Source organism: Schistocerca americana, chromosome 6 (assembly GCF_021461395.2).
Source record: "Schistocerca americana isolate TAMUIC-IGC-003095 chromosome 6, iqSchAmer2.1, whole genome shotgun sequence".
Taxonomy (NCBI): Eukaryota; Metazoa; Arthropoda; class Insecta; order Orthoptera; family Acrididae; genus Schistocerca; species Schistocerca americana.
The window spans coordinates 333097778-333113608 of record NC_060124.1 but is presented as its reverse complement, the minus strand read 5'-3'; the positions used below and the strand labels follow the sequence as shown (position 1 = coordinate 333113608).

At 38.8% G+C, this 15831-nt stretch overlaps 1 protein-coding gene across 3 annotated transcripts in view; it reads right to left on the bottom strand.

Moving 5' to 3' along the window:
• Window positions 1–12340, bottom strand: part of LOC124619388 (zinc finger protein 160-like) — a 219771-nt gene extending 207431 nt beyond the window's left edge. For 2 of the 3 annotated variants that reach the window (XM_047145733.1, XM_047145735.1), the window contains exons 1-2: window positions 12164–12306; window positions 11892–12029 (exon numbers count right to left, since the gene is read on the bottom strand). In XM_047145733.1, coding sequence (XP_047001689.1) covers window positions 11892–12029; window positions 12164–12166 — 141 coding nt within the window. In that variant the 5' untranslated portion in view covers window positions 12167–12306. Of the gene's footprint in view, window positions 1–11891; window positions 12030–12163 lie in introns of all 3 variants that reach the window. The other variant, XM_047145734.1, reaches the window with a different exon arrangement.
• Between the last annotated feature and the right edge of the window lie 3491 nt (window positions 12341–15831).

Here is a 15831-nt window from a genome sequence, read left to right as displayed (position 1 = left end):
ATAAGGTACTTTCTGCTTTTTATTATTTTAGTGAAGCAAGTGACAATCATGCGGAGTAGTTTCAGATTCAGGAGCATCTGTGCATATTATTAAAGCCCCATCAGTTTTGTATGATGTTCACTCAAGGGCTGACATTGGAATTTCCACAGTTGATGAGTCTAAGTTAAAGTGTGAACTCAGAGGAAAAGTTGGTCTTAATTTGCTTGTGAATGGGAAAAACAAACTGTAACTGTTCATGATGTTATGTGAAGAATATTGCAACTAATTTGCTGTCAGTAAGCGAAATAGAAAAGAAGGGTAACAAGGCCATCTTTGATATATAGGAAACCAAAATAATAGACTCTTGTGGTGATATTGTTGCTACTGTAACTAATGTAAAACATATTTACAAATATAACACAGTTCAAGATACTGCTGGAACTGGAAATCTTATGCTGCAAAACGTTTCTCGTGGCATAGGAAACTTGGACATTTGAATAGACAAAGTATAGCCTTATTGAATAAATATGGCAACTGGGGTGGAAAATTATGGAAATAATAATTTATAATGTGAGGTGTGTTTTCAAGAGAAGCAGGCCAGACTGCCTTACAAATCAAGTCAAAGCAGATTTATGGAAGTCTTATGGAACTCATTCATACAGATCTCTGTGGTCCTATGGAGAATAAATCCTTACGAGGTAGCTACTATTTCCTGACATTCATAGAAGACTTTTCTAGGTACAGTCGTGTTTACGTTATAAGCACCAAGGATGAAGTGCGTGATGTATTTAATGTTTGCTGCAAAATTGTCAAAAGACAGATGAGGAGGAAAATTAAAATTATTAGTTCAGACAATGGATGTTGTTGTTGTTCTTGTGGTCTTCAGTCCTGAGACTGGTTTGATGCATCTCTCCATGCTACTCTATCCTGTGCAAGCTTCTTCATCTCCCAGTACCTACTGCAACCTACATCCTTCTGAATCTGCTTAGTGTATTCATCTCTTGGTATCCCTCTACGATTTTTACCCTCCACGCTGCCCTCCAATCCTAAATTTGTGATCCCTTGATGCCTCAAAACATGTCCTACCAACCGATCCCTTCTTCTAGTCAAGTTGTGCCACAAACTTCTCTTCTCCCCAATCCTATTCAATACCTCCTCATTAGTTATGTGATCTACCCACCTTATCTTCAGCATTCTTCTGTAGCACCACATTTCGAAAGCTTCTATTCTCTTCTTGTCCATACTAGTTATCGTCCATGTTTCACCTCCATACATGGCTACACTCCATACAAATACTTTCAGAAACGACTTCCTGACACTTAAATCTATACTCGATGTTAACAAATTTCTCTTCTTCAGAAACGATTTCCTTGCCATTGCCAGTCTACGTTTTATATCCTCTCTACTTCGACCATCATCAGTTATTTTACTCCCTAAATAGCAAAACTCCTTTACTACTTTAAGTGTCTCATTTCCTAATCTAATTCCCTCAGCATCACACGATTTAATTTGACTACATTCCATTATCCTCGTTTTGCTTTTGTTGATGTTCATCTTATATCCTCCTTTCAAGACACTGTCCATTCCGTTCAACTGCTCTTCCAAGTCCTTTGCTGTCTCTGACAGAATTACAATGTCATCGGCGAACCTCAAAGTGTTTACTTCTTCTCCATGAATTTTAATACCTACTCTGAATTTTTCTTTTGTTTCCTTTACTGCTTGCTCAATATACAGATTGAATAACATCGGGGAGAGGCTACAACCCTGTCTCACTCCTTCCCCAACCACTGCTTCCCTTTCATGCCCCCTCAACTCTTATAACAGCCATCTGGTTTCTGTACAAATTGTAAATAGCCTTTCGCTCCCTGTATTTTACCCCTGCCACCTTTAGAATGTGAAAGAGAGTATTCCAGTCAACATTGTCAAAAGCTTTCTCTAAGTCTACAAATGCTAGAAACGTAGGTTTGCCTTTTCTTAATCTTTCTTCTAAGATAAGTCGTAAGGTTAGTATTGCCTCACGTGTTCCAACATTTCTACGGAATCCAAACCGATCTTCCACGAGGTCCGCTTCGACCAGTTTTTCCATTCGTCTGTAAAGAATTCGCGTTAGTATTTTGCAGCTGTGGCTTATTAAACTGATAGTTCGGGTATTTTCACATCTGTCAACACCTGCTTTCTTTGGGATTGGAATTATTTTATTCTTCTTGAAGTCTGAGGATATTTCACCTGTCTCATACATCTTGCTCACCAGAGGGTAGAGTTTTGTCAGGACTGGCTCTCCCAAGGCTGTCAGTAGTTCTAATGGAATGTTGTCTACTCCCGGGGCCTTGTTTCGACTCAGGTCTTTCAGTGCTCTGTCAAACTCTACATGCAGTATCATATCTCTCATTTCATCTTCATCTACATCCTCTTCCATTTCCATAATACTGTCATCAAGTACATCGCCCTTGTATAAACCCTCTATATACTCCTTCCACCTTTCTGCCTTCCCTTCTTTGCTTAGAACTGGGTTGCCATCTGAGCTCTTGATATTCATACAAGTGGTTCTCTTCTCTCCAAAGGTCTCTTTAATTTTCCTGTAGGCAGTATCTATCTTACCCCTAGTGAGACAAGCCTCTACATCCTTACATTTGTCCTCTAGCCATCCCTGCTTGGCCATTTTGCACTTCCTGTCGATCTCATTTTTGAGACGTTTGTATTCCTTTTTGCCTGCTTCATTTACTGCATTTTTATATTTTCTCCTTTCATCAATTAAATTCAATATTTCTTCTGTTACCCAAGGATTTCTATTAGCCCTCATCTTTTTACCTACTTGATCGTCTGCTGCTTTCACTACTTCATCCCTCAGAGCTACCCATTCTTCTTCTACTGTATTTCTTTCCCCCATTCCTGTCAATTGTTCCATTATGCTCTCCCTGAAACTCTCTACAACCTCTCGTTCTTTCAGTTTATCCAGGTCCCATCTCCTTAAATTCCCACCTTTTTGCAGTTTCTTCAGTTTCAATCTGCAGTTCATAACCAAGAGATTGTGGTCAGAATCCATATCTGCCCCTGGAAATGTCTTACAATTTAAAACCTGGTTCCTAAATCTCTGTCTTACCATTATATAATCTATCTGATACCTTTTAGTATCTCCAGGATTCTTCCAGGTATACAACCTTCTTTTATGATTCTTGAACCAAGTGTTAGCTATGATTAAGTTATGCTCTGTGCAAAATTCTACAAGGCGGCTTCCTCTTTCATTTCTTCCCCCCAATCCATATTCACCTACTATGTTTCCTTCTCTCCCTTTTCCTACTGACGAATTCCAGTCACCCATGACTATTAAATTTTCATCTCCCTTCACTACCCGAATAATTTCTTTTATCTCGTCATACATTTCATCAATTTCTTCATCATCTGCAGAGCTAGTTGGCATATAAACTTGTACTACTGTAGTAGGCATGGGCTTTGTGTCTATCTTGGCCACAATAATGCGTTCACTATGCTGTTTGTAGTAGCTAACCCGCACTCCTATTTTTTTATTTATTATTAAACCTACTCCTGCATTACCTCTATTTGATTTTGTATTTATAACCATGTAATCACCTGACCAAAAGTCTTGTTCCTCCTGCCACCGAACTTCACTAATTCCCACTATATCTAACTTGAACCTATCCATTTCCCTTTTTAAGTTTTCTAACCTACCTGCCCGATTAAGGGATCTGACATTCCACGCTCCGATGCGTAGAACGCCAGTTTTCTTTCTCCTGATAACGATGTCCTCTTGAGTAGTCCCCGCCCGGAGATCCGAATGGGGGACAATGGATCAGAATACGTAAACAGACAGTTTAAGGAAAAGTATGAAATGGGTGTCAGCAGGCATCAGACTACCATTCACTATAGTCTCTCAGAATGGAGTTACAGAACATGCCAACAGAACCATTGTAGAGGAGGCAAGAAGTATGCTAAGTGATGCTGAGCTACCTAAGTGCCTTTGGGCAATGTCAACAGTGGTGCGTTTAATTAACAGATCACCTAGCAAAGCTGTGAGAAACAAGACACCTTGCAAAGTATGGACTGGGAAGAAACCAGACCTAAAGTACTTAAAAGTCTTTCGATGTGGAGCAATGGCCCGGATTTCAAAAGCATTAAGATGTAAATGGGATGCAAAATAGCACAAATATATTGCTGCTGGATATTGTGAGGATTCAAAAGGATACAGATTTTGTAATCCTGTGAATAAGATGCTAATAAGCAGTGGAGATGTAGTATTTTTGGAGGACTCTAAACATAAAATAAAGGAAAACAGTGAAAATAATACAGTAATTCACATAAGGTGTGATAATTCTGAAGAAGAGATGGAAACAAACAGAGGAAGATAAGGATGTAGAGCAAACTGATATGCTACCTGAGAGAGGAATTGAGGAAGAAGATTCAACAGAGGAAGACAATTTAAGGTGTCCTACACATATAATAGAATCACAAAGATACCCAGAGTATGAAATGTACGTTTCCCAAACCTTCAACAGTTAACCCACCACAGGCGATGAAGCCTTGGCAATAACCAATGCTCAAAGTTGGAGAGAGGCAATGGAAAAATAATTACAATCATTTTTTAATAATGATACATATGGGTGGGTCGACATGCCTGAAAATAAAAAGCCACTAAGAACAAGATGGGTATACTATATTAAAAACCCTGAGAGTGCAATGCCAAAATTCAAGGCCAGATTGGTAGTTAAAGGATATTGTCAGAAACAAGGAATAGATTATCATCAGACTTTCTCATCAGTGGTGAAATATTCCCCATTAAGATACCTTTTAGCTCTTGCAGTAAGGAAAGGCCTATTGATTACTCAAATGGATGTGAAAACAGCCTATCTGAATGGAAAGCTGGAAGGGGAAATTTATGTGACCCGACCTGATGAAGTTAACAAACCTCATCCAGAGAAAAGGAAAGTTTGGCATTTGAAGGAAGGCATGAATGAATTAAAGCAGAGTGGCCACTGCTGGAATAAATGCTTACATAAAACTTTGATAAAACTGAGCTTGCCACAGTCAAAACCAGATCCAAGTACATATTATAAAAGAAGCAAGGGTTAAATTACAATCAAGTCCATATAGGTATAGATCTTTTTTTTTTTTTTACCAACAGTGAAAATAAAACTAACTTTAAAAAACAGTTACAGTCAGAATTTAACATGCATGACTTAGGTGAAGAGTTAGTCAATACTTAGCTATGAAGATTCTACGAAGTACCAACAGAAAAGAACTATGGATTGATCAATCTCAGTACACAAGAAAAATCTTAGAAAAGTCTGGTATGGAAGACTGTAAGACTATTCCTAACCCAATCGAAGAAAGTGCAAAACAGGCCACCACTGGAAGTTGCTTTAAACTGAGAGAGGATTGCTATCCTGGTCACATAAGAGACAGAGGACAGTTGTTTGAGCACCGTGGAAGCTGAATATATGGCCTTATTCTCCACTGTCCAAGAAGCTCTGTGAATCAGAACACTGATGGATGAAATAGAATCTCTTACAAAAATAAAACCAACTGTGATAATATGGGAGCTATTAAGCTTGCCAGCAATAATGTCATCAGCATAAGACCCAAAAATATTGATATAAAGGATCACTTCTACAGAAATCATCTGGAGCAGGGAAATATAACCATCAATATCTATACACAGAAGAAATTTTATCACATCTTCTACCAAAGCCTCTCAATAAAGACAAGTTTCAGAAGTTGGTGAAACATTACGGTCAGTATCTGAAATATATTTGTTAAAAGGGGGGGATGTTGGAGAAATGTGAACAAAGTATTTTTCCAATGCTTATAATGTGCTTAGGACATTATGTGCTGAGTGCATTACACCTCTGTGAAGTGAAGTGATGTTCCATGGTTGTTGATTGGTAACGAGACCATGTGTGTAGCCTATATGTAAAATGTGTTCATGTGTTAAATAAAATATAAGTTTTATTTTGTCCCTAAACAATTTTTTCCACCTCACTTTGCTGCGCTAAATAAATAATCCCACAGTTAAAGGAGCTTGTGTGCTCTGCATGTTTTGTTTTATCATGCACATTGGTACTTCACTTAAGCTTATTGATTTTGATTTAGGTTCTGTCCGGTTTAGTGACTTCACACCCTGTGGTTGGTAATAAAATCATTCTACTTAGCACATAATTATTTACAGGTTTTTTTTTTTCCTTTTTAATTTCTCTGCAATATCTGAAAAACATTAATTCACAGTTTGCTAACGAGTGTGAATCATTTATTATTTTATCCTCTCCCTTATTAGATAGTTTAAAAAATCGTTATAAATGTCAGCATTTAGCCTTATTTACAAATTAATTTCTGATGAGAATGTAAAATGACTCTTCCCACGTCATTATGATTTTTCGTGCGAAATGATCCATGGAATACGAGTCTAACTAATCAACCAACCAACTTGTTTCTCTCTCCTTCGTTCCTTTTTTAATGGCATCCCAGGCTGTTTTGCTGTTGTTCACTGCATTGTATGTTTTTCGTCATTAAATGAGTTTTTTGCAGCAATTATCACCTTCCTATAAATATTTTTGTACATATGGCAGAAATTTCAAAACTCTGGCTAATTGTGACTTTTTCATGGAACTGACGCACTTTAGGGTTCAGGAGGACTTCCTAATACCACTGGTATCCTTTTTTGTTTGTGAGTCACTAATACTGATCCAGATACTTTTGGAAATGTTTTTTCAAAGTTCAATTATAATAATGCTGAGAATTTACAGAATTTTGCATGTACATTGGCTTCTCTGTACATTTCATCCCAACTTTGGTGAAACATCATAGAAAAAAAGTCACAACTAGTACCAGAGCAACATTCAAAAAGTCAGCTGCAATCACTGCCATCTCTAAGCCTCCAATAATCCACCTCACAGTTCCATTAAAACCTGGCTGAACATCACATTGGAACAGCTCAACATGGTATACATTGACACTACCAGACAGGGAAGCTACCTTGTCCAGGTCACCATTTATGTCAGATGGCCCATTCCTGCCTGAACTGTTTACCACCTCAACAACTATCACTACACGGTCATATTTTGAAAGATCCTTACATAGAGACCCAAAGTCCTTTATCACTTAGCTTACACCTGCATTTGCTTTAAAAATGCCTGTGGTCCCTACACTTTCCTGTAATTGAAGGTCTATACCTCACCCATGGTTACTGCCTAGTAGTTAACACTTTCTTCTTCTAAACACTTTGCACATTTCTAGGCTTCCTGATCCCAGTTGAAGTGTGGTGCACTTTTCCTACTCCTAGTCCTACCTGACGCTCTTTACCACTTAACTCTGGCAGAGGTAGATATCTATTTTTAGTGTTAGTAATAAAAAGATCTCATTCTTTCTTCCTGTCTCGCTACCAATTGCAATTCCCAACCACCCTCCTCCCCTGTATCGGTTAATCCTGATCAATTCCTTCCTGCAACTGTCTGAAGGGCACAGATTTTCCCTTCTTGCTCCTCAGCCAAAATGTTCCTGCTGTATACTCTGCAATTACAGGAGAAAGCCTCTTCTACAGGATGGGGCAAACAGAAGTGGCCAGGACTGAGTGGAAACAATTGGACTGAATGTACACATATAACCACACCCCAACAGGATGGGCAACTGTCCACACAGCCGGCTGAACCTTGGAGCACATTTAAACAATATGAACGCCAGACAGAGTTGTTAACAGAGGTCAGTCTGGTCGTGGCCCTAGCTGGCCACCCAGGTCACCTGATCTGTCAGTGTGCAAGTGTTTTGTGGGGAGAGCCCTCAAGTCTAACGTGTATCACAACACTATAGTTTTCAAGAACTGCTGGAGAACATTTCAGATGAGACTGCAGTAATTCCAGCTGTCTAACTTCAACCCGCCTCCAACAACTTGCCGACCAAGGCCCAAAATTGCCAAGAGATGTATTGTGGTCGCTTTCAACATCTGCTAGTCAGGTTAGTACTGTATTTCCTTTCCTTTGTTTTCCCACCCCGAACTCTATTCTCCAGGACACTTTTACCTGCCTCATCCTGTATTTTCCCCAACGTTCTCCCAACTAGAGTATAGAAGTAATCCGCTAGAACTGTCCTTGCAGAATGACTTTGAAAATTTTTGTGCCCTGCCGTCAGAAAGACCACACCTCGCAAGCAAATTATTAACTTTGTTAAGAACCCAAGTTTGGCAATACGCTTTTTGTACTGATTGAGAGATATATTGAATGAAGAATGAATTAGTGGTTGCTATGTTCTAAGAGAAATTGCGTTACCAAGATTGTTTGGTTAATCTTTTAAATGTTCACAACTTATAAAATTTAATCCTACACAGCTTCTATCCAGCTAATAACTAATATGAAATATGTCTAGAAATACAATTTAGAAATGTTTGTAAAAGCAACTTTATGGCAATGTAGACACTACTGAAACTAGTAGCTGCCTTGTTTTAAAGAAATTTATACTACCAAGAAAATTTAAATAATTTACATTCAACTAATTTCATATATTTATTTTTAAATGATTTATACAGTCCAAAATTTTACCCTACCTTATGGAGCCTTTGAAGAAACAACCTAGTGGAATGATGGGAAATACGGAAGCGTCTGATCCCGCCCATCTGCTTTGACCCATGACGTCACAAATATGGCGAAAACGACCATAAACCACAATTCCAATATGGCGCACATAAAGTCAGTACGTACACTTTTTGAGGACGAAAATACATCGAAAAACAAACACACACACTTTCCACAAAAAGCCTGACACTAACAGGACAAGTCCGGGAAATGGGGTGTTTTTGGGTGGGGGCAAACTAAATATAACTAAATTTAGACACCCACCCCCATATAAAACCACACAAAATGACGAAAAAAACTGACATCACAAAGCTCCCCAAATACCACTAAACAATATCATCTGGAATCGGACACTTCCCTTGACATATATAGCTCAAAAACATCTACCGATACCAATATCAACATACACAGCCACACATTGGGATCGAACACTTCCCTTGACCTGCACACTTAATTTTATCCGTCATATCCATTCCTGAACAAAAACAACAACCGATTAATTTTACTAAAATTACCACACGATGTACAGCGAACAACACTAAATTAACCTTCACAAAAAATCATTAATTCACTGAAATGAATTCCACTACAAACACAGCCGACACTAACAATTCTGGATAATGAGCAAAAGCAAACTGAGCCCATTACACCACACAAACGAAAATCCTGAACATACCACCAGAGAGCACGACAAACCACAACACGTCGACATCTACAAACACGCCACACTCACAAACCAAACTCCGTGCCGTCATGACGTCACACACGACAACACCCTTACATCATGGGTCAAAGCCAACGCATGGGGTTGGACGCTTCTGTCGACCTGAATGATGGAAGGAAGGAATTTTCAAAGATAAGCAAAGTACTCTGTTTCAAGAGAGAAAGGAGTAAGCAAGAAGGAATACATTGAGAAGAAACACGTGACTACAAGAGTGATAGCAGGAGAGAAGAGGAAATGAATGGAAGAGTGGACAAAATGATGGAAGACGACAGTACAGTGAAAAGAGTAAGATGGTCCTCTATGGAATGATTTAGGCAAAGAAAAGCAGCATTATGTGAAGTGTCAGGATGATCAACACAATACGAAAAAAAGTTGAGAGTGAACAAGAAATCAAGAAGCAGAAGGAATGTTTTGAAGAATTACTAAACCACACTGGAAACATAGAAGAAAAAAATGAGGAATCTGGGGATGTGGAGGATGCTGAGATGGGAATAAGCTACCAGAAGTAGAGAAGCAATAAATATCAAGCGAGGAGGAAAAGTACCTGGGCTGGATGAAATAAGTGTGGAGATGGTGAGAACAGTTAGCTTTGCAGGAGTGCAGTGTCTCTATTGGATCACTAGATGATTACAAAAAGAAAGAGGGACACCATTATGTTCAAAAAATGGAATCTTAGTGTCAATATTTAAGAAACTACATTAAAATTATAGGGCAGTTGGTTTGATGTTTCATGCTGTCACAGTACTTGAGAAGATCCTGGGAAAGAGTGAACAGAAGATAGTACGACCAAACCTCAAAGAGGAACAATAAGGGTTCAGACCAGGAAAGTCAACAGTGGATCTAATTTTTAATGTAAGGTAACTCCAAGAGAGACACTGCGAACATGACAATGATTTAGTAATACTGTTCCTGAACACTGAGAAGGTGTATGGTAGTGTGAAAGAAGCAAGACCTGGGAAACTCTTCAGGAGAGGGTAGTTGGAAGGTTGCCTATGAGAAGAACGAAGGATATGTATCGAAGAAGAATGAGTTGTGTAGAAGTAGGAGTGGTTAGAACAAAAAACAGACCTGGGAAACTCTTCGGGAGAGGGTAGTTGGAAGGTTGCCTATGAGAAGAACGAAGGATATGTATCGAAGAAGAACGAGTTGTGTAGAAGTAGGAGTGGTTAGAACAAAAAACAGACTGAAGCAAGGGAATGCACTACCTGCTCTACTTTCCATCATCATGATGGATGAAATAATGACAGGAGTGGTGCTGTACATAGGTGATGAAAATATGAAAGCAGTGGTGTATGCAGATGATTTACAGGTGTGTGGAAATGAAGGTGAGGTACAAGAAAGCCTACATGTATGTAAGTGGTGGGACAGTATACCGGTTCCAGGCCTATTTATTAGTCAGTATTCATCAACTTTAACTCCCATCTCCGACAATAATTTTGTAACAAATTTAGCACCACGTTTCTACAGAGATCAGATACCATATTGAAACGTTTATACCTGTGAAAATGCCCACGTCTTATGTGTGCAAACAGAAAGAGGATGGAACACAGACAATATTTTTCCCATGTCTATATTAGTTTATGGAATGTAGGCAGTGGAGACACACTGCTCAGTAGCATAGTCCAAGTGCCAGGTAAGGTTAAAAGGTGGCAGCTGAAAGGTACAATCAAATGCTTCTGTAAATCTAATGGCTCTCTATCTGGATCTATTAAAAGCTAACTCCGTTTCAGCATCCCATGTCATATTATTTGTTTTTAAAAATGACAATTGGACTCTTCCCCACACTTAAAGTAAGGCATGTATAAATAAAACAACTGTAATTTGTCAGTTCAATGATAATATCATATAAATGACTGTACAACCAGTTCTGTCATTCATTTTCTGACAGAAGTCATGCAATTAGCTCACCGTCTTCACTGGCCTAAGGTTAAAATAATCTAATTTCAATCTAACTGTGCAGGATATACATGGATTACAAAAAAAAGAGATTTAACAAAACAAAACAAAACAAAAAAAAACACACACACACACACACACACATACAATGTTCAATCACTGCTCAACACAAAAAATTCTTCACAAAAATTATCATACAATTATTTAGTTTTTCACAACACTACGTGTTTATTAACCAATGCCCTCTGTAACTAAAGATAAAGACACAATAGCAGAGAGAAATGGAACTACAACATGAAACTGAAATGACGTATTTTAATTATAAATACTGCATACCGATGATTATAATAATTTGTTGTTAACAGTAACACGAATACACTACACAAGTGCATATTACAACTTAGCCTATGCTTAGATACTTTTCTTACTCCAACAGTACTGTGAAACATCAACAGTTCCAAAATAAAGTCATCCAGTTTTCCCATAAAACTTAGTCTGTGTATCCAGTGCGGGCATTGGAAGGAATTAAAACATAATAAGCGATCGGTCAGGTAGCTTTGTTTCTGGTAAATGGCATGGGATTTCTCGGGGGTGACAAAAATTTGGGCAATTTCAATTATCTTCTGTAATAATGACAGACAGAAAGACCCCACTTAGTTGATGTGTCTAGATAACGATTGATTCCAGTAGGTTAATACTAAAAGATTCTCATATCATACCGTGAGATATAGAAATCTCGATTCGGGTACATGTCCCTTGTTCACAACCCATTCATCCACAAGGTCGGCCGCCGGCATTTCATCGTCAGGCGCTCCTCCCACGCTGTCCATCGAGACCCGTCCCACCCCGCTGCAGTACTGTAAAATAAATCCTGATTTATGCTCCATTCATGATGTTCCTCGTAAATAAACAGAAAATTCTTATTTCCTTAAAAATTTAACACCATGGATGTCATTCTAGAATCAACGATGGAAATAAGCAATGACAATACCATAGTAACAATGCCACATCTAGTGTCCCATTAAAATATTTCCTGAAGCGAGGCGAATCACCAAAACTTCAGTTGTTTACTACATTATCAATCAAATGCATTTCAGACCAACCTTCCCAAATCCTTAAAATTTCTCGCATAAAACGATACACTGCGAGAATGCACCTCAAACTTCACAAAGATATCACATGCACAATATACACCAAATACCGCAAATGGAAAGTGAATGCAGGTGCTACGTTAGTACCTTCAGGCTAATTTGTACAAGGCCCTCAAAATCTTTACAGCCGAATCAGTATTTGTACTCGAATGACTTTAGCAGAAATGACAAACATTTTTACAACTGAAACTATAAAGCGTTCTTTTATAATGCCATTGCAATGGTGAGTGCAGTAAAAATCACGTATCACCAACTGCACACGACTCCATCTAAACTTTTACACTGATGTGAGAGATAGCACATAGTGGAAAATCACTTAGCTACCGACATTGATCAGAAATGCCTTGAATTTCCGAAACAGTTGCACATAATGAGCGAGGATCCCCATTCGCCGTCTCACATGGTCTACAGCGACTATTTAATCGGATAACGGCCAACTTCTCAGAAAAATCAATGTCAGTCTTGCAAGATAATTATTGATCAAGAATTTTCAGGATAGAGCTATGCATAGATATCCTCCAGGAATGTTTTACGATGGGCAGTCCATACATCCAATACAAGTGAGAACCTAGACTTGTGAAATACACTACGTTTCCGCAACGAAAGGAAAATAACAAATGGTTCAAATGGCTCTGAGCACTATGGGACTTAACATCTGAGGTCATCAGTCCCCTAGAACTTAGAACTACTTAAACCTAACTAGCCTAAGGACATCACACACATCCATGCCCGAGGCAGGATCCGAACCTGCGACCGTAGCGGTCGCGCGGTTCAAGGCTGAAGCGCCTAGAACCGCTCGGCCACCTCGGCCGGCGGAAAATAACAAGTAACAAACTACATAAAAAATAGATACAGTCAGCATCGCTCAGACTATAGTCCACTAACGATTTTGTTGTTCTTTTTAGAGGTCTTTTTGGAACATGAACAGTTAAATCGGAAAAAATATTCAGATGAACAGACGTTATGTCACGTTTCACCTTTGTCTGAACTTGAACTGCGTGTCATATATCTTTTCTTGTCAACCACCGTCATTATAGACTTACACATTATCTTTACAAACAGTACCAAGTGCCCAGGCTACCACATGACTCTATCCCTCAATCGTGGCTGCATCTTCTCCCTAGCACGGCACTGGAATGGCAAGCAGGCAGCATACCGATATAATGTCAGTTAATAATGATTTTCGATACGCAAGGCTTTATTTTTCTTGGTGGAGTGTCTCATATCCTCTTATAAGTCAGAGCAATATACCAAGTCTTTCACCAATGGAATTTCATTGTAGGTACAAGAACTATATGGTGGCCACAAAGTCCTGTTAACCCCTGCAACAAGGCACACAAACCCCTCAAACTTAAGTAAATATTATGAATAACACTTCTTTAGAACCGGATTCTTCAGATATGAACCATTTCTCGTCCAAAGTATTAGTCCATGTAGCGTTATTCACATGCCCAAGATAAATACACCACCAGACCAAGTACAACATTTGTCAGAGCACTGCTGGTGTAACTTGAATGAAAGCTCGTCAGTATCCTTTAGGTCCACAGTGATATCGTAACAGTAATGAAACTATAGCCACTATGAACCTCCATAATGAATATTGCAGGTGATGATATCTGGGCTCCATGGAGGTCTGGCTACCCCTCCTTTTGCCATGGTCAATCAATGGCTGCATTCTACCAGCTATCAGGCTAGAAGTCCATTTATGTATTGAATGCCACATACTTCACCTTTTACATCTTTCATTCCTCATTGTTCCTCTCATTACTCTATTATTTAATTATTTATTGTTATTTTCATGTAGTTAATTATGTAGTGTATCTATCTTGTACCTAATGACTTTTGCATAAGCATTTTTTATTAACTTCTGACATCACCAGTAGCATCTTAAGATGCTCAAATATGAATAATGTTCTCCATGACCTTCACAGTCATCAGATTAGAATGTAATCTTTATTGAAAAGCAATTAACAGACTACTTTCTCTAGCATTTTGCTCAAAAACTGAAATAGTTTCCTTGTGGGTAATGTCATAAGGTTATCTCCATTATCATTCAGAATATATATGCATAGTTCCCTGTGATGAATTGTACTTCCATTTGCGTAAAATCCATTGGCTGATTTTTCTTGCAATTCTGTTTACACATATAAAAACATCTGCCCCATGAACCATGGACCTTGACGTTGGTGGGGACGCTTGCGTGCCTCAGCGATACAGATGGCTATACCGCAGATGCAACCACAATGGAGGGGTATCTGTTGAGAGGCCAGACAAACGTCTTGTTCCTAAAGAGTGGCAGCAGCCTTTTCAGTAGTTGCAGGGGCAACAGTCTGGATGATTGACTGATCTGGCCTTGTAACACTAACCAAAACGGCCTTGCTGTGCTGGTACTGTGAACAGCTGAAAGCAAGGGGAAACTACAGCCGTAATTTTTCCCAAAGGCATGCAGCTTTACTGTATGGTTAAATGATGATGGTGTCCTCTTGGGTAAAATATTCCGGAGGTAAAATAGTCCCCCATTCAGATCTCCGGGCAGGGACTACTCAGGAGGACGTCGTTATCAGGAGAAAGAAAACTGGCATTCTACAAATCGGAGTGTGGAATGTCAGATCCCTCAATCGGGCAGGTAGGTTAGAAAATTTAAAAAGGGAAATGGATAGGTTAAAGTTTGATATAGTGGGAATTAGTGAAGTTCGGTGGCAGGAGGAACAAGACTTTTGGTCAGGCGAATACATGGTTATAAATTCAAAATCAAATAGGGGTAATGCAGGAGTAGGTTTAATAATGAGTAAAAAAATAGCAGTGTAGTTAAGTTAATACAACTAAAATAGTGAACGCATTATTGTGGCCAAGATAGACACGAATCCCACACCTGCCACAGTAGTACAAGTTTATATGCCAACTAGCTCAGCAGGTGATGAAGAAATTGATGAAATGTATGATGAGATAAAAGAAATTATTCAGATAGTGAAGGGAGACGAAAATTTAATAGTCTTGGGGGACTGGAATTCGATAGTAGGAAAAGGAAGAGAAGGAAACGTAGTAGGTGAATATGGAACGGAGGTAAGAATTAAAGAGGAAGCCACCTGGTAGAATTTTGCACAGAGCCTAACTTAATCGTAGCTGATACTTGGTTCAAGAATCATGAAAGAAGGTTGTATACATAGAAGAGACCTGGAGACAATGGAAGGTTTCAGATACATTATAAAATGGTAAGACAGAGATTTAGGAATCCGGTTTTAAATTGTGAGACATTTCCAGGGGCAGATGTGGACTCTGACCACAATCTATTCGTTATGAACTGTAGATAAAACTGAAGAAACTGCAAAAAGGTAGGAATTTAAGGAGATGGGACCTGGATAAATTGAAAGAACCAGAGGTTGTAGAGAGTTTCTGAGAGAGCATTAGGAACAGGGGAAAGACATAAAGTAGAAGAAGAATTGGTAGCTTTGAGAGATGAAATAGTGAAGGTAAAAGAGGATCAAGTAGATAAAAAGACGAGGGCTAA